The sequence below is a fragment of the Saccopteryx bilineata genome, chromosome 6 (assembly GCF_036850765.1).
Source record: "Saccopteryx bilineata isolate mSacBil1 chromosome 6, mSacBil1_pri_phased_curated, whole genome shotgun sequence".
Taxonomy (NCBI): domain Eukaryota; kingdom Metazoa; phylum Chordata; class Mammalia; order Chiroptera; family Emballonuridae; genus Saccopteryx; species Saccopteryx bilineata.
This window is the reverse complement of record NC_089495.1, coordinates 134771364-134796894: the sequence shown is the minus strand read 5'-3', so window position 1 is coordinate 134796894 and position 25531 is coordinate 134771364. Positions and strand designations below refer to the sequence as shown.

Here is a 25531-nt window from a genome sequence, read left to right as displayed (position 1 = left end):
TCTCGGGGTCTCGGGAGCACAGCCAGTCCCGCAGGCAAGCAGGACGGGGCACTCACTGGCCCCCTCCTCACCGCACTGACTACCGCGTGGGACAGAAGGGAGCCCCAGGCATGCTCTGAGGAGCAGCAGCAGCTTCTGCACGGCCACATCGCAGGGCAGTCCATTTCGGGCTTGAGCAACAGGCTACGGCGTGGCACACGCAAGTGTCTGTAACTTCTGTAGTGCACAGGTCCCTCGGGGGAATGGGAGGGATGGGGCCTACAGCCTCGAGATGAGTGCTGGGGCCAGAGACGTCGTGGGACATTTCTGGGAGAGCCAGTCAGCCCGTTTATTCTATCTGCGTCATGTAAGAACTCCGTGCTGCTTGAATGAGAAGAAGCAGCCATTTCTGTTAAATCACGTGGCCCTGCAGCTTATTGTGAAGGGTCGGGTGGCCAGTGTGGACAGATCAGAGGTCAGCCAGTCTATCGAGCTTGGTGTCCAGGCTTCTGGAAATGGGCTGGCAGGTCGTGGAAAGGAAACCCACGCTGTGGGGTGTCAGGCTGCCCCTCTGCCTGTGCCACCACTTCCTGCCCACGGCTGGCCCTGTGCCTGACTCCCCTGTGGAACCACACCCAGCACAGACAGACACAGGGGTAAAGACCACACAAGGATGGCATGCTCAGGAAAGTGCAGCACGAGCTTAGCATGCCATAAGGAAGATTTCCTTTTTTTTTTTTTAACCGTTTGAGTAGTGAGTGTTTTTCATGCTCACTGACCCACAGGAGTGAGGTTTTTTTCAAAAAATGAAATTAGTTGCAGTTACAGTTTTATTAACTCAACATCATGTTTGTTTGATAACCAATTTATGGAAACAAGAGGAACCTACATTTCCCTTTTTTTTAATGTTGCTCCAGCTCAAAGTTTAGAGATGTCCATGTACGATAGTACTCTGGATGGTCAGGAGATACGAGGACGTACATGTACGATCGCACTACTCAAAGGATTAATTAAGAAAGTAAGTCCTGCTCAGGTAGAAAATTCAAATGAGGTAAACTGGCCTAAAGAGAGAGTGGACGTCCATTCCCTGAGCCTGTGTCTGGTCTCAGAAAGTGCCCATGAGCAGAGGCACACGGACGTGGCCTCAGGCCCCAGCCCTGCTCCATCCTTCATCTCCTCAACCTGTGAATAGGTGACAACGTCTCTTAGTGTCAGCACAGGGCAGGGTGGCCACAATTATTTTAATTTTGAAACTCCAATATATGACGTATAAGTAAGGGTGTTTGTGTTTTGCTCATCTGACGCAAACACCAGTTTCATGTCTCTGGTCAAATACGCACACGTGGGCAGCAGACATTCTAGACAAGGGGACGGACATTCAGATGGAGCTGCCAGACAGGTGCTGTGGGCGCCGTCACCCAAGCACAATGTGGGCAGGAGACAGACCGCTGCTGGGCCGCCACCCCGCGGAGCCTGCCGGGCAGCAGGGTGGGGGTGTCAGGACTCAGTGCTGGGGCACAACAGGGGAGGTGGGTGGCGGGAGGATGCGTCCACTTCCTGGCATGTGAGGCTCTGGACACCCTTCCACGCCCTGGTCTCATGACACTTCTTGTGAGGCACAGAGGGCTCTCCAAAAGTACGCTCACCTGTGCTAACCCTGATAAACAAACAAGTAACATTAGAGGTAAGTTGTACCATCTTTCACAGAGAGCTTGACCTCAATGACCTTTCATAAAGCCACCTCCTAAACTCCTGGGACCTGTTCCCGGGCCATGCAGCCCACAGTAATGGTGAGAGAGCCTTTCTCAGAATACCGCCCAGGGCACCGCAGTGACACCAGATCACTGTCCTGCTGCTGTGAGTCATTTCTGTGTCTGTTGGGATGGAAGACCAGCCCTAACAGAGGGACACAGACTGGGACACAACATGGGAGTTCGTTTCCAGCACATGTGACAGGGCTGGGTGGGAAGCAGGAGAGAAGGGCCTATGTCTTCAACACTGTCCAAGGGTTGTCTCTACACCACAGCCAGAGGACAGGGCATGGAGGACCCAAGAGGGACCTGGGACTAGGGCACATGCCCCTGGTAGGGAGAGCCCAGTCCTACAGCAGCACCTCATGCAAGGGATGCTGGGAAGAGTTGTCCACCTAGGGGATGCTGGGAAGTATAGTCCTGTGAGAAGCCTTTCATTCACCCGCTGTGAGCTGAGCTGCCATCAACATAGACACTGAACCCTGAGGTCCGGACAGTCCTTGTGCTTGTCATGGCCAGTGGGCGCTCCTGCAGGAAGGAGGGGCTGGTAGCTGAGCAGGGGCTGCCATGGGCTTCATCCCTGGCCCATGAGCTCTGAGCTCAGCTGCACCTGCAGGATCCATGCAGGACCACCACCCACACGGCCCTCACAGCCCTTCCGGTGCAGTGGGCCTTGTGGTCCGTCATCACGTGAAGTTGTCAGAGATGTGAACGCTCTGCCTTCGGAGGCTGGCTTCCTGCTAGGTCCCTGTCCGGGCCCCAGGGTGACGTTCCCCGGCACAGCCAGTGCTGACCTCTGCTCTGAGCCAGCTGAGATGGGCCGACTCCTGTTTCCGCCCACACATTCCATATCTGACTGAGAGCACGAGGGAGCTCAGACTCAGCATCTGCGTCAGCTGTGAATCCCAAAGGGCTGGGGAGCATGAGAGGCCGGAGGTCACATCTGTGCCCTCCAAGGAGCCGCCACCCCTCCTGGCGTATTCGTGTGGGTGAGCAGGCTGCAGTGCCCTGCAGCAACTCCCTGAGGTGGAGGGACTGTTAGTGTCCCTGATCCAATGAAACGAGTTCAACTATGAATAGCCACGTGAGGGCAGTGGCCACCATGCCTGACCACAAGTCTGAGCCAGCGGCCCAGTGCCCTGGACATCCTGAGATCCAAACCCCTGCCCACTCCCATGCAGAGCCCATGCCCTGCTCCTCTCAGCGGGCTGCTCAGGGCCCTCAGCCACACCACCCCTTCTCTCGAGCCCTCCGTGGGGCTCCAAGTCACAGCACCAGGGGGTCTTCCATTAGCATCTGTCCTCCACACACCACTGCCACTTGACCCAGCTCATGGTGGAAGCTAGTGTTCACGCAGAGTCCCGTTCACACGTGAGAAAGAGGTAGAAATCCTGTAGGAAAATGGAAACCCCTGGAGGCGGAGCTCAGAGCCAGTCAGTGACTCATTCGGTCCCTCGGCTGGCCAGACACGTCCCCACAGATGTGCTGGCTTCACACACGAGCATTCTCTCCCGGTTCTGGAGGCCAGGAGTCCTAAGGGAGCGTCTGCCTCGTTCTTCAGCTCCTTCTGGTGACCAGAAACCCAGATATCCCTGGGCTGTTGGACACCTCACTCTAGTCTGTGGCCCCTGGTCACACGATCTTGTTCTAGGTCTGGGTCCAGATTCCCTCCTCTCACAAAAGCACCAGCCCTCGATCCAGCGTAGCCAAATCCGCATAGCCTCATCTCTACTCAATGACATCGGCGAAGGCCTTGTTTCCAGAGATGGCCCTTCTCCCCAGTTCTGTACATCGGGACACCAGCAGGTGTTCCAGGGGGACACAGTGAGCCACAGTGATGCCTGATGCAGAATTACCTCTGCTCTCATGAGAGACAAGCAGGAAGAGGGGAAAGAGCAATGTTTCCCTCTGTCTGTTGGGCGAGAAGTTCAGTAGCTGACAAGTTCTCTGTCTCGTAAACATGGTGGGGAGGGTGCTGTCTGCTGAAAGGCGGCCCGACTGGGCTCCATCAGCTTGCTGCTCCAACATCTGCCAGTTGAGGTCTCCCTCTGTCCCCAGTGAAGGGCAACTCTCTGCGGACACTTCATCTCCTCCGCCAGGGGCGCCTGGCCACACAGCGCCACATCACCTGGGCCCCGTTGCCTGGGGTTATCCCTGCGGAGGAAGGGAAGACACGCAGAGGAGCAGCCCTGACAGCGGAGGCCGCCGTGCAGGAAGCGGGTGTGGCCAGGCGCGTCCTTCCTGTGGAGCCGACCCTACCCCCAGGGTCTCTGTCCCTCTGGCCACGGCGCCCGGAACCACACAACACATGGCTCTCTTGCCCTCACCTTCCTCCCCGAGACCGACCGGCAAACCCTGGAGACCTTTGCTCATTAGCTGTCCTCAGCTGTGACATTCTCCTGAAGGAAGTCCCTTCTGAGCCATGTCCTGATAAGCATGCCAGTCCTGCCCCCCCCCCCCCCGCGGCCTTCCCCAGAACCCTCCCTGGACCCCTGGTGCTGGTACCAGCACAGGGCTGGGGCAGGGGAAGGCAGGGAGCTGCAGGGACAGTTAACTGTCGGCTGCCCAGAACAAAATGTCCCAGAACTAGGACTCTGCACCTTCCCAACTCCACGCCCAGGGCGTCCAGCCTCAGACACGTCCACTGACAGCCGCTGGGCCTGCATTTCAGAGCTCCTCTCGCTGACCCTGCACCCCTAGGCCCGCTCCTGCAGACTGTGTGTGAACTGTTCCCCGAGTCGCCACCAGGTGGCACTGCTCCCAGGCCTGGGACTGCGCCATCAAGGAGGTTCTGGACAGGCCTGCCGCTGGCAGTTATGTTAACTGGACACAGGAGAAGCAGCAGACCACTCATCAGCCCTGAGCTTCCGTGTGGCTGTGGGCTCCCATGACTCCATCTCCAGTCTGGGGCCAGTGGAGCCCCTGCCTGTATTGCACACCCTCCTCGTGTGTCCTCCTAGCACCACTCTCTGCCCTCTGGCCCCTTTGGCCTCTGGCCAGAGAACTCGGGTGGGGAGTTACCTCATGTGTGTGGCATCCGATTGGCATGACTGTGGGCCTCCGAGGACAAGGACCAGCCTTGGCAACAGCAGCCCAGCGGAGGAGAAACAGAGATCACTGAGGATGCAAACCAGTCCGAGAGCCTGGGCCCGAGGGCCCATGGGCAGGGCTCGGTGGGCACGGGGCACACTGGGCCCGTTTCTAACAGACTCAGAGAGCACAGTTGGGAGGTCAGCTGAGGGTGGGGGGAGCAGGGAGCAGACAGACAGACTCACTGCACACCTGCACAGCTGCCCGGGGCATCGCCCACAGGAGGGACAGTTTGAGCAGTGAGAGTTCAGCAGGACCTCGGTCTCAGGGCCACCAGGGTGCCACTCAGCCTCTGGACACTGCGCTTGGAGAAGCCACATTCTCCAGAAGGCCAGGTGGGGTGGCCAAACTGGGGATGAGCCCTGGGGGGTCATTGTGGTGGTCACTCGTGGTGGTCACTTGTGGTGACGCAGTGCTGAGCTGAGGCTGTGGGGCTCAGTGAGGGATGATCGTTACTGTGGTGACGGTGAGACAGGGAAGGGACAGGAGTGAAGAGCTAGTTAGCTCAGGAAACATCCATGAGGCCGGTCTCTGCACAGACAGCCCTGAGGGAGAGGCAGCCATGGGCGCTGGTGTCACCTCAGGACAGGACTCCACTCTGGTGGCCTCAGTGCCCTCAGGGTCCCAAAGGCCTCTGCTTGCTGGCATCCCCTTCAGAGCTGACCTCAAGGAGAGGGAGGGCTGGGACGGGGGCCAGTGCTGCCATGGTCGATGGCCCACTGCCCTGTGCCCTGTACATCTAGAAACACCAGCAGCAGAGGTTCTGGGAAGAGCACCTCCTATGGTGACTGCTGGACCCAGCGGCACAGACACAGGCCCCGCGGGGTGAACTGGGAGCAGCGAGAACGTGCTGCCCTTGGAAACAGCTGCGTGCACCAGCTCCTCCGTCAGAATGTGAGCCTGGAGAGCATAAGGAGCCATGTCGGGCCGAAGCAGCTGTGGCTGCTGGTCTGTCGTCCAGTGCGGGGGACGCACGACCATCAATGTGAATGGGAGTGTGCAGTGCTGACCACGGGTGACACGCAGCTGTCACGTGCGCTGAGTGTGTACGCACCACCCCACACACACAGCTGTCAGTACACTGCGTGCAGAGTGCCAGATGGGCCCCAAGTGGCTGCACAGAGCCCTCCCAGTGGAGCCCTGCACCGCGGCGAGATGAGAGTGACGGATGACAGGCCGGGTGGGGCCCCTCGAAGGTGCTGGGGTGCAGAGCACTGTGAGCACGTGCCCAGCGAGGTGAGGATGGGAGAGGAGCCGCCTGTAATGACTGTTCATGGACCGCTGGCAAGCTCACAGCGCAGCGCGAGGTGCTGACCACGGGAGACTGCAAGCAGCAAGCCCCTCATCTGATGGCATGGGCACCAGCTCTCATGCTTTTAGGAGAGTTAATGATTTAACTTAGAGTGACTGCCTGGGGCACGGGCAGGTAAGGTGAGGCCCATCAGCCCTGAGGGAGGACTGACCGCGCCCCAGGTGGTGAGCCAGGTGCCTGCTCTTCACTCAATTGTTTGAAATTCTGTTTCCAGTTCAGTCTTGTGCACATCTGACACTTTGCTGAGGAGGAGGACTCCATGAGCGCCCAGCAGCCTGGGCAGGTGGGGGCACACAGCCTAGGCTGCACGGATCTGCCTACTGTCCAAACGGGCAGCCTAAGGGGAAGACGCGCGACTGGCCTGGCACATGGCTGTGTCCTCTCCCAGACCCACGGCTAATGCCTCCATGCCTCTTGTTCCAGCTTGTCGGGCTGCCCGCGAGCCACATCCGCAATGAAGAAGGCCAAGCTGTCCGGGGAACAGATGCTGACCATCCGGCAGCGCGCCAGCAACGGTAACCCTGCCCCCTGCACCTCTTCCCCCCAGATTCAAACCCCACACCCCCCACAGCCGTCCTCAGACAGCTGCAGTCACAGCCAGGCTCTCTGGCTTCCCCATGGCCAAGCTCAGTGGAGACCAGCCTTTCTTAGGGACAAGGCAGGACCAGTCCGACCCCTTCAATGAAGCCCATTAGCTGGGGGGCAGCCCTCCCCAGAGCACCCCCACCTTTCACCAGGGTCGCAGACAGAGCCACAGGAGACCTGCAAGTGGTTTCTCCAGAATGCCCTGTTCTGTGCCTTGCCACGCCGCCCTGAGGAGCAGGGCCCAGCCCCCACCCTGCCTTCACTCTGAGCTCCCAGTTCCTTCTGAGTGCTGCCCACCCCCACTGGGGGTAGAGGGGAGCCACCAGCCCTTGGGGACACTCGGCAGATTCATTGTTTGTGAACTCGCCCACGTGCAAGGAGGTGTATGTAAGCCCCAAGTCAGTGTTCACAGCCACTCGTGGACAGACACAGAGCAAGAATGGTTGAGTCTCACCCAAAGTGCATTCCCAGCTGAGGTGGGACAGGGGACACTGCCTTCTGGCTACAGTTCACCCTGTAAACAGGGTCCTTGTCACAGTCGTTTAGGCTATGCTTTTTGAATTCTCATGCTTTCTTGGTGATTTCTCGATTTGGTAGGCGCCCGAGAACAGCACTGAAGAGCTGCCCGGGTCCCTATGTGTGCAGGCCATGATGGGCCCACGATCCATGTTGGGTGAGCTTGGGCAGGCTCTCAGGGCTATGGCCACGAATTCAGGTGTCTTTAAACATAAGCACACACAACACGAGTTTGTGTGTTGACCATTTGATGACAGTGTGACCAGAGGGTCGCAGGGACCTATTTCCCCCAGTGTTCATGGTGACTCCGTAGAACAGAGCTCCACATGTGAGACCTGAGTGTGACCTCTACGTGGTCAGCACCTGGTGGCCTCTGAGAGTGGGAACAGCTCTTTCCCAGCCCCTCAGAGGGTCTCATGAGAACAAGCACCAGCTGTGCTGGTCCCTGCGTGGCATGTGGCCCTGGCTCTGGGCAGGGACCTGCCCAAGTGGCTCCTTAAGGAACCCGACCCCATGGACGACCACATGTGGCCCATCACTGACCAGGGATACAGCCAGGGTCGTGATGTCTGTGTCCTGAGAGCTCTGCCTCCGCTCTGGTCAGCACTCAGGGGCTGAAGAGAGGAGCTCTCAGACACAGCGCACCTTCCAGGCCACAGCCACCACAGCCAGCATGGGGAAGCCCTTTGGGACGCAGTGCTCACTGCCTGGAAGAAAACACCCTTTGTGAATTCTTTCCAATACTCTTAGCACATTTCACCCCCAAAACAACTGTAGTTTGAAAGCAAAACTCCTTAGGCAAACTGATCAGAGTCTGGGTCAGTTTTGACTTGTAGAGAAGGGGTAGCACTTAGATGGGGGACAGGGCAGCAAGAGGATAGGGACAGCAGAGCAGGCCAAGCCTGCAGAGTCTGGGCCCCGGGGTTACAGCAGAAGCCCCGCTCTGGCCTCCCTCAGCCTCGAGCTGCGTCTCTGGGTCGGGCACCCGAAATTCAGAGCCATCTGGATGTGCCTGCCCAGCGTAGCGGTCAGTTAGGAAGAGCCAGTGTGAGGAGGACACATGAAACAGCAGCAGGCATGACTCCTCAGTGTGGGAGTGGAGGCCCAGGCTGCACCCGGCTGGGTGCCCAGTACCAGTACTGCCTGGTCAGCAGGGTCGCTCAGTGGAGTCACCATCTGCCCACTTCTTCATGTCTGCAGGTGCGCAGGCTCAGAGCCCAGGTCACACCCAGGCCTCCCGGGCCCAGGTGCATCCTCTAATTCTCACCTGTCTAGGCACCTTTTGTGCAAAGACAAGTGACATGTTCTATTCAGCCCAGCTCCGCCCCCTCAGTGAAGGGCTGTGTGCAGGCTCCACCCCCTCAGTGAGGGGCTGTGTGCAGGCTCCGCCCCCTCAGTGAGGGGCTGTGTGCAGGCTGCAGGGAGAGGGCTAAGCTCACAGCCTGCCACTGACGCTTGGTGGAATTGCAGCCTCCCCCGTCCCAGGGCCACTGTCTGGTCTGCACACTGCCCGGCTGCACATGAGGGACACACACAGAGTGCAGGGCCTCGCTGAGATCCATGTATAAGGAATGTTTTTAGAGCTCCCCTGTCCCCATCCTTGTCCCCATCCCCTTCCCATCAGGAACAACCCCAAACCTAACATCTTGCTGGATGACCCTGGGCCCCATGAGTGGCTTTGACGAGATGCGCGCTAGCATGGTGCAGCCCAGCACTTAGAAAACCCAGCATCGCAGCCTAAAGAACAGGGGACACGATGTTCACGTCACCACGACCTTGCTCCACACCACAGATGCCCAGTGCACCTGGACAACCTGACTTTAAAGGAATGTGATACATTGAGTCCAGTGCTGGGATTCAAATATCTTAACAGCCGGTTCTCAGCCCTAATAACAGTTTTAAATATAAAAAACAATATAACGAAAGGAAGTTTATTATTTAATACTTGAATAAGAACAATAAAAGAAGTACACAAAACTAGACTATGTTATAAGGAAAAGTTTTAAAATATTACTGAAAGAGGCCTGACCTGTGGTGGCGCAGTGGATAAAGCGTCGACCTGGAAATGCTGAGGTCGCCAGTTCGAAACCCTGGGCTTGCCTGGTCAAGGCACATATGGGAGTTGATGCTTCCTGCTCCTCCCCCTTCTCTCTCTCCTCTCCCTCTCTCTCTCCTTTCTAAAATGAATAAATTAAAAAAATAATAAAATAAATTAAAAAAATATTACTGAAAGAATATTAAATAATACTTGACAAAGAACAATAAAGCTGTTATTTAAGATGTTTCCAATGGCAGCTTGTCACCCTCTGGTTGGTTGGCACTTTTTATGTTATATGTTTGTATACTGAAGTAACAAATGCGAGGGAATTAAAATGTGGTATTTCATCAAAGGCATAATGAGTTTTATGAAATGAATAAATAAATATTACAAGCATAGTTCCGTCAAGTTTTTTTCACCTATGGACAAATGAACATGACTATGGGTGCTTAGAATACACTGTTGTGCAGATGAATGTTAAAAAAAAAAGTAAGGAATGTAAATTTGTGATTTCCACATTGGGCGGCTGCCCAGGCGCCCACCTTAGAGAGAACCCTGATGACAAGTGCCGTTTTAACAACCAGTTCACTGAATTCAACAAAACATTAGGTATCAGGTCTGCTGAACTAGTGCGAACCGGCTGAATCCCACCACTGGTTGAGTCATAATTTAGCTGCTTTATAAATCAAGACTCTTTCTTATGCACTAAGGTATTCTCATCTTGAGGGAAATTTCTACTCTGCTACAGAAAAATAACCGCCTTACCTCGGCCACCTCTGTAGCCAACAGCTCCTCTGTGCTCAGCGCTATACCCCTGTCTCATCCTGATCCCTAGCTCCGATGCAGCAGGTGCAGCCATGCCAGGCCAGCTGCAGCCCTCTCACTGTGGCCGGTCAGTGCAGGGCCCGTGCGCCCAGCTGACTCGTTCCGGTTTCTGGGGCCATGATGGTGAGCAGGGCAGCGGTCAGGGACAGAAGGACACATACACGTGATTGTTTTTTTTTAAATTCAAGGGTATTTTTTCCCATCCAATCTAATTCCAAACACACAAAGCAGCCAGAGAACTCAGCGTTCTCGCAATGGGTCTTACTGGACCACGGTGGTAACGCGCTCTGTCCCGTCTGCTGTGACAGGGATAGAGAACGACGAGGAAATCAAGCAACTGGATGAGGAGATCAAGGAGCTGAACGAGTCCAACTCGCAGATGGAGGCCGACATGATCAAACTCAGGACTCAGGTGAGTCTGTGCCACCTGCTTCCCCAGCTGCTCAGCCCAAAAGGCCTTTGCTTCCTCTCTGCTGTTCCTCTGTCTCCCCGCGCCTGGGTCTCTGCCTCTCAGTGGCATCTGTACTGAGGCCCAGGGGACATTGCTCAGGCGTGCTGTCCTGTTCGTGTTTGATAAGGTGCCGTTCCCATGGTGACCGATCACCACAAAGCAGCCCACTGGCCCTGGGCTTCGGGTGAGATGCTGGCCCCTGGTGGCTGGAGGCCACCTTCCTGTTTCTTGAGACCCCAGACCCAGGCACGCGGAGGGTGGCAGGCGGCAGGCAGGAGGGCGAATGCTAGCAGATGCCTGATGGCAGAGTTTACTTGGGGGGTCCCCCCTGCTCACAGTGGCCCTGAGGCAGGTGTCAGACTCACTTCACACGGTGGCCTCACGGCTTCAGAGAGGTGACTTTCTGGACTCCACCAAAGCCAGCAGCTGAGCTGACAGTGCTCAGGCTACCCCACGCGCATGACCGTGCCTGCGGCCTGCAGGGCTTCTGTCCTGGTGGGAGGACTCCCTCCCCACTCCCTGGGGACCTGGGCGGGCTGCTCTGCAGGGGCTCCTCCCCACTATCAATAGCATTGATGGGACTCTCAGGAGAGTCCAGGGTCTTGCCCAGGTCCTAGGAGTCCAGGTGGAGGTCACAGTGTGCTGACCCTTGTCCACTGATCACATAGGTTCTCAGGCAAGGGAGGGTGGGGCTGCATTCCTTAAGGACAGTGGAGGGGTTCCTTGGGTGCCCGTGAATGCAGGGCTGACAAGGGAGGGCCTTCTCCCTGGGCCATTTAGTCCTGTCTAGGGCCAGATACCAGCCGGCTCTGCCCATGCCATCAGGCTGTGCTCTGCTGTCCCCAGGGGCCCACACTGGCCTGCTTGTCTGGCGTAGGTTGGACTTTTCCTGAAGAATGATCCAAACCTCTGGCTGCTCGCAGCCCCTGGCCGGGCTGAGGTCTGGCAGGGGCACCGGCCTGGAGGACCCCATGCCACCTCCTCCTTTTGCCCCGTGAGCCCCCTTTTCTAGGAGGAACAGGAGACGACCATGTCAGCGATAACACACGTGACTGGGTCAGATGAAAACATGCCCCCCACACTCTGCTCACACACACAGGTGGAGATCCCACAGCCCCTCAGGTGGCCCCGCCCTCAGCCACCTCGGGACTCGGTCCCAGCTGTCCGGTGGGCTGAGTGAATGGCCCATGTGGGGCGTTTCAATGCCCCACACGGCTGTTCACTCCTGGTGGCCTCTGTCTGCACTCGAGTGGATGTGCATGTCACCTGCCTTGCTGGTCGGGGGTGGCGCCTGTGCTCCCGAAGGTCAGCCCTGCATCTTCCCAGTGGAGGGGCACACAGAGCCAGGGCCTGTGCTCCGCGCACTGAGGCCATGGAGAGCTGCAGCTCAGGTGATGGCCAGCCCTGGGGAGGGACCGGCGTGACAGCGCCACCCTCCTCTGTGAGCAGGTGAGCACACCTGTGGAGCTGGCCAGAAATAGCTCTGCTGCCTCTACACACATCCCCTCCCTCATATCTCAGCTGCCCGCCGGATCTGAGGGCCTGTGATGGCAGCCCGGCCCCCGAGGCCAGGGCCCCCGGCACTTCTGCCTCCTCACCCGTGGCCCGCCCAGTTTCTGGAAAGTGCTGAAGACTGGAGGTCCTGCCTGGGCCATCGAACACCGCACGCCCTCCCTCTGGTCCGTGGTACCGTGGGGCAGGAATAGCCCTGTGTGTGTCCAGCAGAGCTCTCCCAGAGGCCACCCCCAGCAAGCAGCTCAGCAGGGAGCTGGGCCAGGGCAGAGCTCTCGCGAACCAGCTCGAGGCACCTGGGTGTCAAGGCTGGTTCTGAGCCCCCCCCCCACGGACGCCCGGCAGACCCCGCACCTGTGGCTGCTCCCTTCCCCGACTCGTTGCCTGGGCTCCCAGGGTCTCAGACCCAGCTGTTTCAGCAACGTGCTGTGAATGTCACTGACCCAAACTCTCACGTGCAGCCGTGCCGAGTGAGGAGACGGATGCCCACATCCAAGGGCCACAGCCTGTGCACTGAGGGCAGCAAAGCTCCACAGACTCTCCTCTCAGAGGTCAGAGCAGTGTGGGCAAGTGTGTCCGTCCAACAGCATGGAGTCTGACTTCCCAGCTGCATCTGTTCCTCTTACAAGTCTTACCTCCAGCATGAACCCTAGCCCGCCTTTGTGCACATACACACACACTCACACAGACAGTGGGACTTGTAGGAAACTGACCCCAAGTCCGCATGGCCCAGGGCCCCCCCTCAGAAAGACAAACTATCTCAGGGCCGTCACCATGCTCCGAAGTGTAACCAACCAACAGCAGGAAAGCTGGGTGCTCAACGTGACAAATTCTTAACTCAGAAGCCTTTTCATTTGAGCAGAAAGGCTCCTGGTCTGCATTGGGGGACATGTACCTGTCTCGTGTCACGTGTGCACGGGCTTGTGCCTTGCAGATCACCACGATGGAGACCAACCTAAAGACCATTGAGGAGGAGAACAAAGTCATCGAGCAACAGAATGAGTCCCTGCTCCACGAGCTGGCCAACCTGAGCCAGTCTCTGATCCACAGCCTCGCCAACATCCAGCTGCCGCACATGGTAAGTGACTGAGCACGGGCTACCTCTGCCGCCTCGCGGTCCCCCCCCTCCCCCCCCCCCCCGTGCCATGCGCGAGCCACTAGAGCAGTGGTGGGCGATTGTAGGTGCTATGGCTGTGGCCGTGGCTGCTCTGAGGAGGAGGCCTTCGGAATATCGGGCAGGCAGCGGCCCTGTGCTGGGGTGCTATGTTATACTGATGTGAATATCCTATTGGGAAAATAAAAGCTGTGTATGAACTACTATTTAATATCTCGTAGGACCCAATCAATGAACAAAATTTTGATGCATACGTGACTACTTTGACGGACATGTATACAAATCAAGATCGTTATCAGAGCCCAGAAAATAAAGCTCTCCTGGAAAATATAAAGCAGGCTGTGAGAGGAATTCAGGTCTGAACAGCTGCGGTAGCGGCCGTTAGTGATGGGACCTTGCTTAGAGGACGCCTCTGTCTGCTCCTGCTGCTGTGACTTACCAGAGAGTGTTCTGTATCCATTTCCGTTGGAAGCAGTGTTATGCTCACGAGACTCCATACTGATCTTATGTCTTGCTTTAAAGATAGCACCTGCAGAATAGTTTTTGAATACATCCCCATTTTTTGTACATTTTCATATACGCTGACATAGTGTGATACTCCATGTAATGTTTATAGCTGCTAATGTATGCACATCTGGGGGGATATATATTTCTGAAGAGGTAAGCCAATCAAAATGAACAGAGTGTAAATTCTTTCTAATGCTTTAGTGATTAAATGTTTTAGTATTTTGAACTGAAACAGACGGGAAATAAAAAAACAAACAAACAAAAAAGCAAGAAACAGAACATCTTCGAACCATCGCGAGGCGGCCCTGCCGCCAGGTTTCATTTAGACACTCTCGTTTCACCTCATGTTTGGAGGGTTTTATGGAATTTGAGAAATACCTTTTTTGTGTGCATACTGTTTCATAACAAGAATCGGTTGCAAAAAAATGCTTTATTTTTGAACGATGCTTGGAAATATTATGTGACTCTTCTGTTTGTTTGTTTTAGGAGGATGGTGTATGGTGGGGGCAATAAGTGAGGTTTTTGCATTCCAAGGAGTTGGCATATGGATTAACTGTAAGAGATGAGATAAGTAATGTGTTGTAAGCGTGCACCAGCCCGCGGGAACGCGGCGGAAGACACAGGAGCAGCTCCCACGGCACTGTTACATTAGCTCCTGGGCATTGTGCGTGTGGCCCTGGGAACTTCCGCTCAGACAGGGACTGTTAGAGGCGGCGCGGTGAAGATGTCCTTTTTTCATTTCTGATACACCCTGGAACCACCTCCTCTTGTCTCCCCAAGAGTTTCCTGGCCCCCGAACTGCCTCTCTTTGCAATGTGGCTTATTCTACAGAACCTGTATGCTTTAATTTAAGCTCAAGGGCCATTTGAGCGTTTATTCCCGCCTCCCTTCCACTTTTAAAACTGCTGTTGTTGTTGCTATTGTTTTACATTTGGGGGATCCAGGGAAATGACCTGTGAGTATTCGAGTTACTGGACTGAATATTTCCGCTGGATTTGGTGGCAAGCTGCTCAGTGCAGCATGTCCTCCCCACCCCCTAATTTAGGCTTTGGGTGAGCATGCGGTCCCATTCAGAGTTCTCTGACTGCAACCTCCGCGTCCTCCCTGTCATCGGAGACTGGTCAACCAGAGAGCATTTGCTTAGCCTCGTCCGAGTTGTCGTGAGCTGTCCCAAGAATGATGCAATCAGACTTTTAGAGTCATTTAATGTACTTCAGCACTTTTTCTTTCCACGAGACCATCCAGACCTGTCTATTCCTTGGAGACTGGACTGCTGCCCACTGACCGTGCCGGCCGTATGCAAGGACTGCCCCGATGGCCGAGTCTGCCCTCCTCATTGGTCCCTGGGACGCTGCACGTTCTCTGATATTGACTTGAGTTCATGTCATAGCATCAGTCCCCTCCGTGTCTTGATGTTATGCAGGAAGTACAAAAGTACTTTAAAATTTTGTTATGAAAAAAAAAAAGATGGGTTTTGTAAAAATAAAAAAAATATTTTTAGCAGAACGGGACTTACAGGGTCATTGTCCCCACAACGTGCCAGTCGACTATTTGCACTCACCTTGTCCTGTGTGTCCGTGCGGAGGTGTGCAATGCCCGTCAGCAGCTTCGCAACGCTGACCCCGGGAGGGTGGAGGAGGCCCTCTCAGCTGACCCAACGACGCGGGGCGGGAGGCGGCAGGCCTCCCGCCAACACCGACACAGACTCGACCTCAGTGTACATGTGTATAAATCTAGGTCCATCCCAGCAGCACTTTATACGGCTCACTGTACAAATGCTCCGTTTTCCACGAGGACTCTCTCTCTTGAGCTGGGAAAAGAGGATGTAATTACTGGGGCTCCGCAGCCTTCCCCGGAGGCCCCACGTCCCGTTAGCGAGTAGTCGTAGCTGACCATGCTCAGAATCGCCTTCAAGAGCTGAAGCCGGGCGCCCTGGGCACCTGCCACTGCCCCGGCCGCTGTTCATACCGGCACATGCATCCCCCCCCCCCGCCCCCCACGTTGTGTCTGAAGCTTCCTGCCAATATAGTGATGCTTTTAGTAGGGTATAGGTTAGTCTCCGTTTTGGACTCTTCTCGTTCTCACCTATGTACAATGGAAAGGGGTTTTAAGCACAATCTGCTGCTCATCTAACGTTGGTAATAATCTCAAATCAGAGTTACCTGTGACTGTTGTATAGAGGTCACAGATGTGTCTCATATTAGAATGCTGACCTTTCACATGGAATTATCGTGAGTCATCAGAGTTTAATTATAACTTATTGTTCATATTCATTTCTAAGTTAATTTAAGTAATCATTTATTAAGACAGAATTTTGTATAAATATTTACTGTGCTCTCTGTGGAACTGAAGTTTGATTTATTTTTGTACTACACGGCATGGGTTTGTGGACACTTTAATTTTGCTATAAATGTGTGGACTCACAAGTCGCAGTGACACTTCATTTTTAAATTGTGAACTTTGTACAAATTTTGTCATGCTGGATGTTAACACATCTTACTCTAAATAAAAAAGGTGTTGCCACATTTGTAGCACGATGGGTCTCTAACCAGGATCTTCGTCTTCACTCACTGCGTCATAGTCAGGAATGCGGTCGGTCAGGGGCCCACGAGGGTGGAGCTCTGAGGCTCATGCGTGCGAGGGGCTCCCCTGTCTGAGGAGCAAATGCAGTCAGAGCAGATGAGACTCCTGCCGCCACTCAGGTGTGCCGCTGGGATTACTAAGTGGCTTTTTCCCCTCAGGAGCAACATGGCTGAGTGTCATATACACATTTTAGAATGCAGTGTAGCAACAATGTCAAAAACCTTACAAAATTTAAAATTTTTAACTCAGTGATCCAATAGCAAATGCACAGAAATAGAGGAAAACAGCCCAGCTATGGGGCTGGCAGAGTGGTAAGTGGCGCAAGGTAGGACCCCAAGGAGCTGTCCCGGTGAGCGTGAGCATCGTGCAGATGTGTTCATGAGCTGCTCGTGACAAACTGAACAGCCCAATAGTGCAGAACACAGAATTATTAACACACTCAGAAGCAGCTCAGCGGCAGTGAGTTCAGATCAGTTTGACGAGTGTCATCGCTGACAACCACATGGGCCCACCAGGCTACCTGCCCGTGTGTGTGCGCGCGGGGGAGCACACCCACATGCCCATGCCCGCACACAAGGGATGTCTGCCAAGATGCCCCTGGTTTCTGGTGAGCCGCAAAGCAAGGCCCCTGGGAACAAGCTCCTCCCCAAAACATGGGGAGCAAGAGGAGGCAGAAAGACTGACCAGAAAGCAAATATCTCCGAGTTCATGGGGCAGCAAAGACAAAGTCAGCGCTGTGTCCTGATCCATCCCCCAGGTCCTCTGTCCAAGACTGGCCAGCCGTGCCTTCATGTTGCCCTGCAAGTCCCCAAACGGAAGACTATGGTTACATCTCAGCCTGGACAAAGACATGACTGACTGATTGATTGATTGATTGATTTTTAGAGAGAGAGAGAAGCTGTGGTCGGGAGGGATAGAGAAACATAGATCTGTTGTTTCACTTATCTATGCATTCACTGGTTGCTTCTTGCATGTGTCATGACCAGGGTATCGAACCCATAACCTTGGTGTATCAGGACAATGCTCTAACCCACTGAGCTGCTCAGGCAGGCCGAGACATGAATGTTTAAATTAAAAAAAAGGCTGAGTCGTATGGGGATACTAGTGGGTTTGAGAGGAGGCTCTGGAGTGCCCCGTGGCCTGCGACACAGAGTCCACAGAGCTCACAGCGGAGAGGACACAAGTCACCGCATAGAGGGGAGGCAGGGCCCCTGCTGGCCTCCGGCCCCTCTGCAGGCCTGGTGGAAGAGGAGACAACGTCCAGCTGCACACCCTCCTCCTAAGAGGTTGTTTCTCGGTCACACTAGATGTTCTGAGCCAACAAAGTGCTTCTCTTGTCCCCCACTCCTCGCCCCCCCAGCCCACTTTCTTGTGCAGGTAACTTGACGCCATTTTTGCTCAGAAAACGTGTGAGCAATTAGCACCCTGTGAGTGGTGAGTAAGGACCCTCCTCCCCATTCCCGGCTCCAGACAGTGTTGACACTGGTCGTGTGGCCTTTCAACCCAGCCCAGAGAGGCAGCAGGGCCAGGGATCCTGAGCAACTGGGTAAATATACGGTCAGGGGGTAATCACCCTCACCTTTTGTCTTCACATTTCGGTCACATGACACCAGGGAGGTCACTGGTCACTGACATGTACGGACCATCTCTGAACAAAATGGAAATGGAAAATCAGCAAAGACTGAATCCCACCCCGATAAACTCAGGCAGATGGCGGATGGCGCCCAGTGCGTGCGACCCTGTCTGTCCTCTCCTAGGAGTGACCCCACTGAGGGAGTGGCACGGCCGGATGCCGCACCTGTGGTCACTGAGGGAGACTTGGGAGTTGGCACACCCTTCACACGCCAAGTCCTCCTCATCGAGGAGCTGGCGGAGGCAAAGGTGTTTGCCTGATAGAAACCCACAGACCAGGGAATGCAGGTCCACGAGAACATGGTCAGGAGGAGCGGCTGCCGGCGGGAGGGAACCTCCCCTCCATCCTCTAGATCCCTGGCTGGGCCCATCCCAGAGGACGGTCAATGACAGGGAGAGAAACTGAGGTTTGTCACCAGGTGTTCCTCACATGTATGCGGAGACAGCAGGAAAATGAATCATTCAAGATTGGTGAGCCAGACTTCAGCCTTCATCCAACCCTCCACTCAGAGCAGGACTGAACGGGCAGCCGGGTCAGAGTGCCGTGGGTGCCTGTCACGTCACCGGTGGTGCCAACTCATCTCTGAGACGTGACCCAGTGGGTAAGTAACCAGAGGCAGGAGGGGGGACAGGAACTTGGGACAGCTGTGGACGCAGGAGACTGGGTGGCAGAGCCCCAGGGTCCTGCACAACCGATGGCCAGGTAAAGCAGCCACTGCCCCACGGGACAGTGGCCACTCATCACGCTATTAGCACTTATCAGCATCAGCTGCTGGTGTGATTCTTAACCTTTTTAGTTAAATTCTCTAAAAATCAGGGTGAAGGGCTTTCCTCATAAACCAAGAGTTACTGGTACCTGAAGCCTACTTGGAACCGTATTGGCTAAAACATAGTCCATTACCCTGAGAAAAGTTATTGAAATGAAAATCCACAAACATCAAAGCTGGTGACAGCAGATGGCTTTACATCATTTTAAAACAGATGCACTCCTAAAAAAAGGTGAGACTTATCATTGATATTTTTAGCACAAAATTTGGGATTCATCCTGGCCAGTTGGCTCAGGGTTAGAGCGTCGGCCCGGTATGTGAAAGTCCTGGGTTTGATTCCCTGCCAGGGCACACAGGAGAAGCACCCATCTGCTTCTCCATCCTTCCCCTTCTCCTTTCTCTCTGTCTCTCTCTTCCCCTCCCACAGCCAAGGCTCCATCGGAGCAAAGTTGGCCTGGGCGCTGAGGATGGCTCTATGGCCTCTGCCTCAGGGGCTAGAATGGCTCCAGCCACAACGGAGCAATGCCCCAGATGGGCAGAGCATCGCCCTCTGGTGGACATGCCAGGTGGATCCTGGTTGGGCACATACAGGAGTCTGTCTCTCTGCTTCCCCACTTCTCACTTCAGAAAAATACAAAAAAAAATTGGGGGTCCATTCCTATGGCAGAAATGTTGGTGGAGAGACAGTAATGTGCATGGATTTAGGGAATTTGTTTAGATCTTATTTAGGGGAAGGTTTATCATTTCCAAATTTTGATACAATGTTTACATTCTACTAAATTCTAATGTGTACCTGTTTACTCTTCTGAACATGTCCATTTCTAGTAAATGTGGGTCTGTAATGGGGTCCCTAGGTCCCTGGCGGGGTCTGGATCCTTACACTAAACGATGCTCCCTGCCGTCTCTGTTAGGACAGGGCCACTGATGCCCCTTTCTCTCATTCTGTGTCTATCTCACTTCAATGACAGCGGAAAACATGTGTCCCGGCTCCCTTCCTTGTTTTTTGGTATAATATTCTTCAAATTCATTGATTTACAAGAAGGTGGTTCAGAAACATGGTCCTCAGAGTGGGGGAGGGTGTCAAGGAACCATCATAACACGGAAGTCTAAAAGATGTGCGGTCAGAGAACCGGGCCGGTTGGCTCTTGGGCTACGGACCAGCACATTCAAAGACACTGTCCATTTCCCACACTTATTTTTGCTCTTTGTTACATTTCCCATTGGGAGTTATTATGGAATAAATGGTTGTGTTTCCCCCCAAATTTCGTTTTTGAAACCTAACCCCTCAACGTGATAGTGTCAGGAGGAGGGGACTCTGGAAGGTGATGAGGTCACAAGGGCGGAGCCCCCATAATGAGATTAGTGCCCTTGTTGCAAAGATAGAAGGACTAGGTCTCTCTTTAGCCCCCTCCTTCCCTCCCTTCCTTCACCCACCAGCCCTAGGAGGATGCACTCCATAGGCCGTCTGCAAACCTGGAAGCAGTCCTCACCAGATTCTGGGTCGGGGCGCCTTGGCCTTGACTTTCATTCGCCACAACTGTGGCCCCAGAAATGTCTGTTGCTTCACCCCCACCCCATTTGTGGTGTCCTGTTCCTGCAGCTCAAGCTGACAAAGATGAAAATATTAATGTCACATAAAAACTGTGGACTGTCCCCTCTGCACAGTGACGATTTGTCTCCAGTTCTGAGAGGTGATGGTGACCCCACATACAGAACGTCTGTGGGGAAAGTACCCAAAGTTCTGGGTAGACAGTCTTAAAATAACTACCAGCTTTCTGCAGTAACAGACAAGTTGCCCTCTCATTTGACTCTGGACACTTTCTGGGCAAAGACGCTTAGATAATACAATGTCACAACTGACCGTGGGGTTGAGCTGAGACACTGGGGAGACACCTGAAGAGATCTGAGATGAGTAATAACCAATTGCAGTGTTTCTTACCATTTAACAGAAGTACGTTCCTGAGCACAGACACCGAAGGCCCTGAAGAGGGCACTAGATTTGCAACAGAAGGTTCTAGAAAGTACAAGGCTAATTAATCTTCACAGATTCCCCGCTCCTTCGGAACTGCATCTGCTGGTGCCAACTTGTAAAGTCGTCTTGACTCGGTCCCCTGAGCACCTCCGTGCAGAGCTTGTTCCCCAGGCCTCCCGGTCTCCTACTGTCCGCCACATCCCTATGACCAGGTCTGCCGGTTGCCACGGGACCAGCCGGCCTCCCAAGGCCTCTCTCTGCCACCAGCGCTGGGGCCGCTGCAGTCCAGCTCAGATGCTCGCTCAATGTGGCTCTGTGACTTTGCTACGTTGTCAAAAATATTTCCCAGAATCCCAAGCAGTGTTGATTCAAATGTGTCCTTAAATACTTTAGGCGTGTCTGATGCAGAGCATGACGACTAGCCACGGCCATGTTTTAAATTTATGTTATTCCTGCAGAGTAAGGAGAGACTCCTCTTCCATGTCCTAGACCCAGATGCCAGACCTGACCTGTCTCGTTCTCCAATGGGTGCACCACGCTGTGTCTCAGCCCCACCCGGACACCGCACCCACGATCCTTAGTCCCCACTGGAGCAGCGACCTCCGCCCTGTGTCCTCTGTGTGCAGAGGCGGATTAAGGCCCCGGGCACAGGGCCTTTAATAAAAAAGAGAAACAAGGAAAATAAAAATACATGTTAACTATATTTTTAAATAAATAAAAAATATTAGGTACTATTCATGTTAAAATGGCACATAGGAAATCAACTTGATGTCATTAGAAAAAAGTGTAAAGCTGGGGTTTTGTGGAGCCCTTCAGATGTTGGGGCCCAGGATACACGCCCAGTGCCCCCCACCGCCCACTGCAAAACCACCCTCATTCGCGCTAGCAAGCTTTCCCCGGGGCCTGGCTGCTGCAGAACTAGCCAGCAGGCCGGCTTCTCTCAGTTATGTGCCATGAGAGTTAAGAGCAGGGCGGGCAGGCCCAGGGGCAGGTGTGCTGAGTGCTTGGCACAGAGTGCTCCGCTGATAAGCCACACTGCTTTCTAGGAAGAACACCAGGAGTTAGGACTACCTCCCCCTTCTTGCAGAAGCCTGGCCTCTAAAGGTTGGTCCCCAAGTCCCCCACCTGCTTCCATGGGGCAGTTATAGGTCTTCTCCCACGGGGGCTAGGTTCCGTGGCTGTCATTGCCTTGTAAGGCCTTGGTGGGGTGGGGAGGCTCCCGTGGGGCCCTGGTTCTTCCAGGTTCCCGCCCCTGGGTGCCTCCGTGATGAGCCAGCCTAGCCCTGCACCAACCCCTCACCATATTTTTTTAACGTAAAGTAACCAGGCTTCGTTCTGTTCTTTTTTTTTTTCTTGGTATCTTTCGGAAGTTAGAAGCAGGGAAGCAGTCAGACTCCTATATGTGCCCGACGGGGATCCACCCACCATGCCCACCAGGGGGCGATGCTCTCCCCATCTGGGGCATTGCTCCTCTCCGGCTGGAACCATTCTAGCACCTGAAGTGGAGGCCATGGAGCCATCCTCATAGCCTGAGCCAACTTTGCTTTAATGGAGCCTAGGCTGCAGGAGGGGAAGAGAGAGAAAGGAGAGGGGGGAGGGTTGGAGAAGCAGATGGGCACTTCTCCTGTGTGCCCTGGCTGGGAATCAAACCCAGTACTTCCACACGCCATGCTGACGCTCTACCACTGAGCAATCCGGCCAGGGCCCGTTCTGTTCTTGATCTTTGCTGTAGCCCACAAGGCAGACTAGCCTCTAATCTGACTCCAGGCCATGGATCTGGAGTTTCCCTGCACGTCGTGCGTCCCCAGGACCCAAGCTCAGAAGGCCACCTGACCTGGAAACAGGGTTGTCACAGGTGTGATCAGTTAAGTTAGGACGAGGCCACTGGGATGGGCTCGAAGCCCAAGGCTGGACACACAGAAAGGCAGCGTGAAGACTGACACACACGAATGCCCTGACCTCGGAGGCAAGACTCAGTGTGCCAATATCAAGGGCACCAGGGGTGGCCGGCCATCATCAGAGCCAGAGAAAGGTCTGAGGGTGCCGGCTGAACCGGGTCAAGCTCTCCATGGGGCTGCTGCCGGGCAGCCCGCTGACCTGTTCAGCCCCAGGCAGGGCCAGCCACCCCCCCTGGTGATTGAGGCACAGAGGTCTCGACCTTTCCAGGTGCAGCCCCTGCTGTCCGCACATTCTCCAGAGTGCCAGCAGCGTAGCAGGAGTGCGGCAGCCTTGCGCAGGTCAGGGGTCGCCACCCATGTCCACTCATGAGGCACTGGTCAGTGCCTAGTACCTGGTGACATGCCCCTCCCCGCCTCCCTGATTCCCTGCAAGTCACTCATCCCCCTAAGCTTTGGTTTCAAGGTTCTCATCTAAAATGGGGCAGTAATGCCTGCTGTGGGCACATCTGGGGCTCAGACACTAAATGCCGGAGCACCAGCCTTGGCGCTGAGCACCCTGACAGGAGCAACCCTGGGGTTTGTGGGGTCTCCGGGCCACGCCTGACTGGTCAATGAGGGTACCAACAGGAGCCAAAGCAAAGGCCAGAGAGCACCTCTCCCCTGGTGAGCCCTGCTTCCTCCTTGCAGCAATCTGAGCGACTACAGAGTGTAACTCAGCATAAACACACCCGAAAGACATGTTTGCTGCAGGACAGATAACGGTATCTGGGGAAGATCATCCGGTGTGGAACATGTCTTTGAAGGGAAACAGGAATGTTTCACCTGGGTCTCCAGCAACAGAAAACTTCAGTGGCTGCATTGCCCACAGATCACTCCGAGGAGGATCAGGCTCCTGGAGGTGTGAGGCCTCCGTAGGCCTCTAGGGGGCAGTAGCGGGGAAATAATGAACAAAGACAAGGGAAACACATTCAGCTCAAAGTAGGGGCTGCTTTCAGGCCTCCTCCTGGTAGGTGTGGCTCCCAACTCCCACCCCACCTCCTCATCCAACGCACTGCGGGGGCTGTGTGCCAGCCAGAGGTCTTCAGAACAACAGCTGTCACCACACCTGGATGGGCAGGTGAACAGATAGGTGATGGACGGATGGAGGGATGGATGGATGTATGGACGGACAGGAGGAAGGCAGGAAGAAAGGAAGGAGGGAAGAATAGATAGATGGGTTTTAATGAATTTGCTCATGCAACCCTGGGGGCTGGCAGGTCAGTCTGAAACCTTCAGGGCAGCGAGCAGACCAGGATCAGGCAGAAGCTGACCCTTTCTCTGGGAAACCTCAGTTTTCACTCTGAAGACCTTAAACAGGTAAGCTGAGGCTTACCAACATGATGGAAGGTGGTCTTTACTTACCGGTCCTGACTGTCCAGTTAACCAACGTTAATCCCAGCTATAACATGCCTCCAGCCTGACACCTGGATCAGTGTTCGCTCCATCACTGGGCGCCATAGCCCAGCAAACGGCCCCCAAAATCCACCCCCCCACACACGGTTGGGGGTGGCAGCTGCCCTGAAAAGGGAGGCTGATAGCCCACTGAGAGGTGCACTGGGCAGGCTGGGGGCTCCCGCTTAGCCTGGAGGGGCCTGGAGATGTCTGGACTGGGAGGTCACAGTGTCAAAGCTGTGACATGTTCTCTGGCCTCTGTCAAGCAGGTGGGACAGGCCATCCCAGAAAATATGTGTAGAACGCAACTAAAAACCTAAGTATCTGAAATCAGCATCTTCCCTTCTTCCTACAGCGTCTGCTGCACCATTGGTGGCTTCACACAAGTCCTACTGTGGTGGCCTGAAGGTTTGCTTCTGTGGACACAGGGGAGGGAACTATAGGACACAGCGTCCACTTGGCCAGCACTGTGCCCAGCGTTCTGCCCACTTGTCTCTGTTCCTAGCATTCCCTGGGGTGGGCAGGCACAGAAGGTGGATAGCTAACAGGCCTCAGGTCTCAGGCATGGTTCCCAACTGTGAGAGTGTGTGTGTGTGTGTGTGTGTGTGTGTGTGTGTATAGAGAAAGAGAAAGACAGGGAGGGAGACAGAGAAAGAGGGAGAAGGGAGCAACAGCTTGGAACAGTGCCTGGAACATAGTAAGCGCTCTAAAAGTGTTTCATAAAACAACAAAAATCCCTCAGATACATGTGGAAACCGCGGCTAGGTGAGGTGGGGCAGCTTGGCCAAGGCCTCCAGCTTCCGAGTGCAAATCTGAAACTCAAACCCTGGTCCCTCAGGGAGGCCCTCGGCTTGGAGGAAAGTGCAGTGGGCGGACGCCGCGGGCGGAGGTCCTCGCCCCGCCCCTGCCCTTGGGGAGATGGGGGTGGGAAGGGAGGAGTCGCGCGCATGTGCACAGCTGGCGCCCCCCGCCCCCCGCACAGCTGGGACGTGGGCTGCGGCTGGGCTGGCGGGCGTGCGCAGTCCGGAGCCGGCCAGGGACCCGCCGGGGCCTCCGCGGTCGGTCCGTGCGTCCTCACCTCGGTGCGCGCCGTGGCCATGGCCGTGCGCCCCGCGCACCCCTGCCTGCTGGCGCTCGTGCTGTACTTGGGCTGGGCGGTGCCGGCCGCAGTGGCCCAGAGGCCGGGCGTCGGGTGCCCGAGCCGCTGCCTGTGTTTCCGCAGCACCGTGCGCTGCATGCATCTGCTGCTGGAGGCCGTGCCCACCGTGGCGCCGCAGACCTCCATCCTGTGAGTGCGTGGGGCCTGGGCCAGGGACGCAGATAGTCCGCGGTCGTGGCCGGAGGGACGTGGAGACCGGGGGAGAATCGGGTTTCGGGGGCCGGGCGGAGCCCGCTGGCTTTTGTCCGCGCTAGTTCGGGGCGTGGAGGGCGGACCTGGGCGCGAAGCGCGGCCTCCGGAGCCGCCTTTGTTCGGAGCTCAGGATCCCCCGCTGGCCGGGGGAGTCGTCGGGAGCCGCCAGGGAAAGCCCCACTCGGCTCGCCTCGGCGCGGCACCCTCCCGCTTGCCC

General features: G+C 55.3%; 2 protein-coding genes across 11 annotated transcripts in view; both read left to right on the top strand.

The window, feature by feature from the left end:
• The window catches only part of MYT1L (myelin transcription factor 1 like), a 398804-nt gene extending 382626 nt beyond the window's left edge, over positions 1-16178 (top strand). For 7 of the 10 annotated variants that reach the window (XM_066237388.1, XM_066237387.1, XM_066237389.1 and 4 more), the window contains 4 exons: positions 6556-6647; positions 10405-10508; positions 12994-13137; positions 13395-16178. In XM_066237388.1, the coding sequence (XP_066093485.1) occupies positions 6556-6647; positions 10405-10508; positions 12994-13137; positions 13395-13535 (481 nt within the window). In that variant the 3' untranslated portion in view covers positions 13536-16178. Of the gene's footprint in view, positions 1-6555; positions 6648-10404; positions 10509-12993; positions 13150-13394 lie in introns of those variants that run through there. The other 3 variants (XM_066237391.1, XM_066237390.1, XM_066237394.1) reach the window with 2 other exon arrangements.
• Positions 16179-24952: 8774 nt separating this feature from the next.
• The window catches only part of PXDN (peroxidasin), a 67697-nt gene continuing 67118 nt past the window's right edge, over positions 24953-25531 (top strand). Inside the window, exon 1 of the mRNA XM_066237382.1 lies at positions 24953-25251. Coding sequence (XP_066093479.1) covers positions 25061-25251 — 191 coding nt within the window. The 5' untranslated portion in view covers positions 24953-25060. The remainder of the gene's footprint in view (positions 25252-25531) is intronic.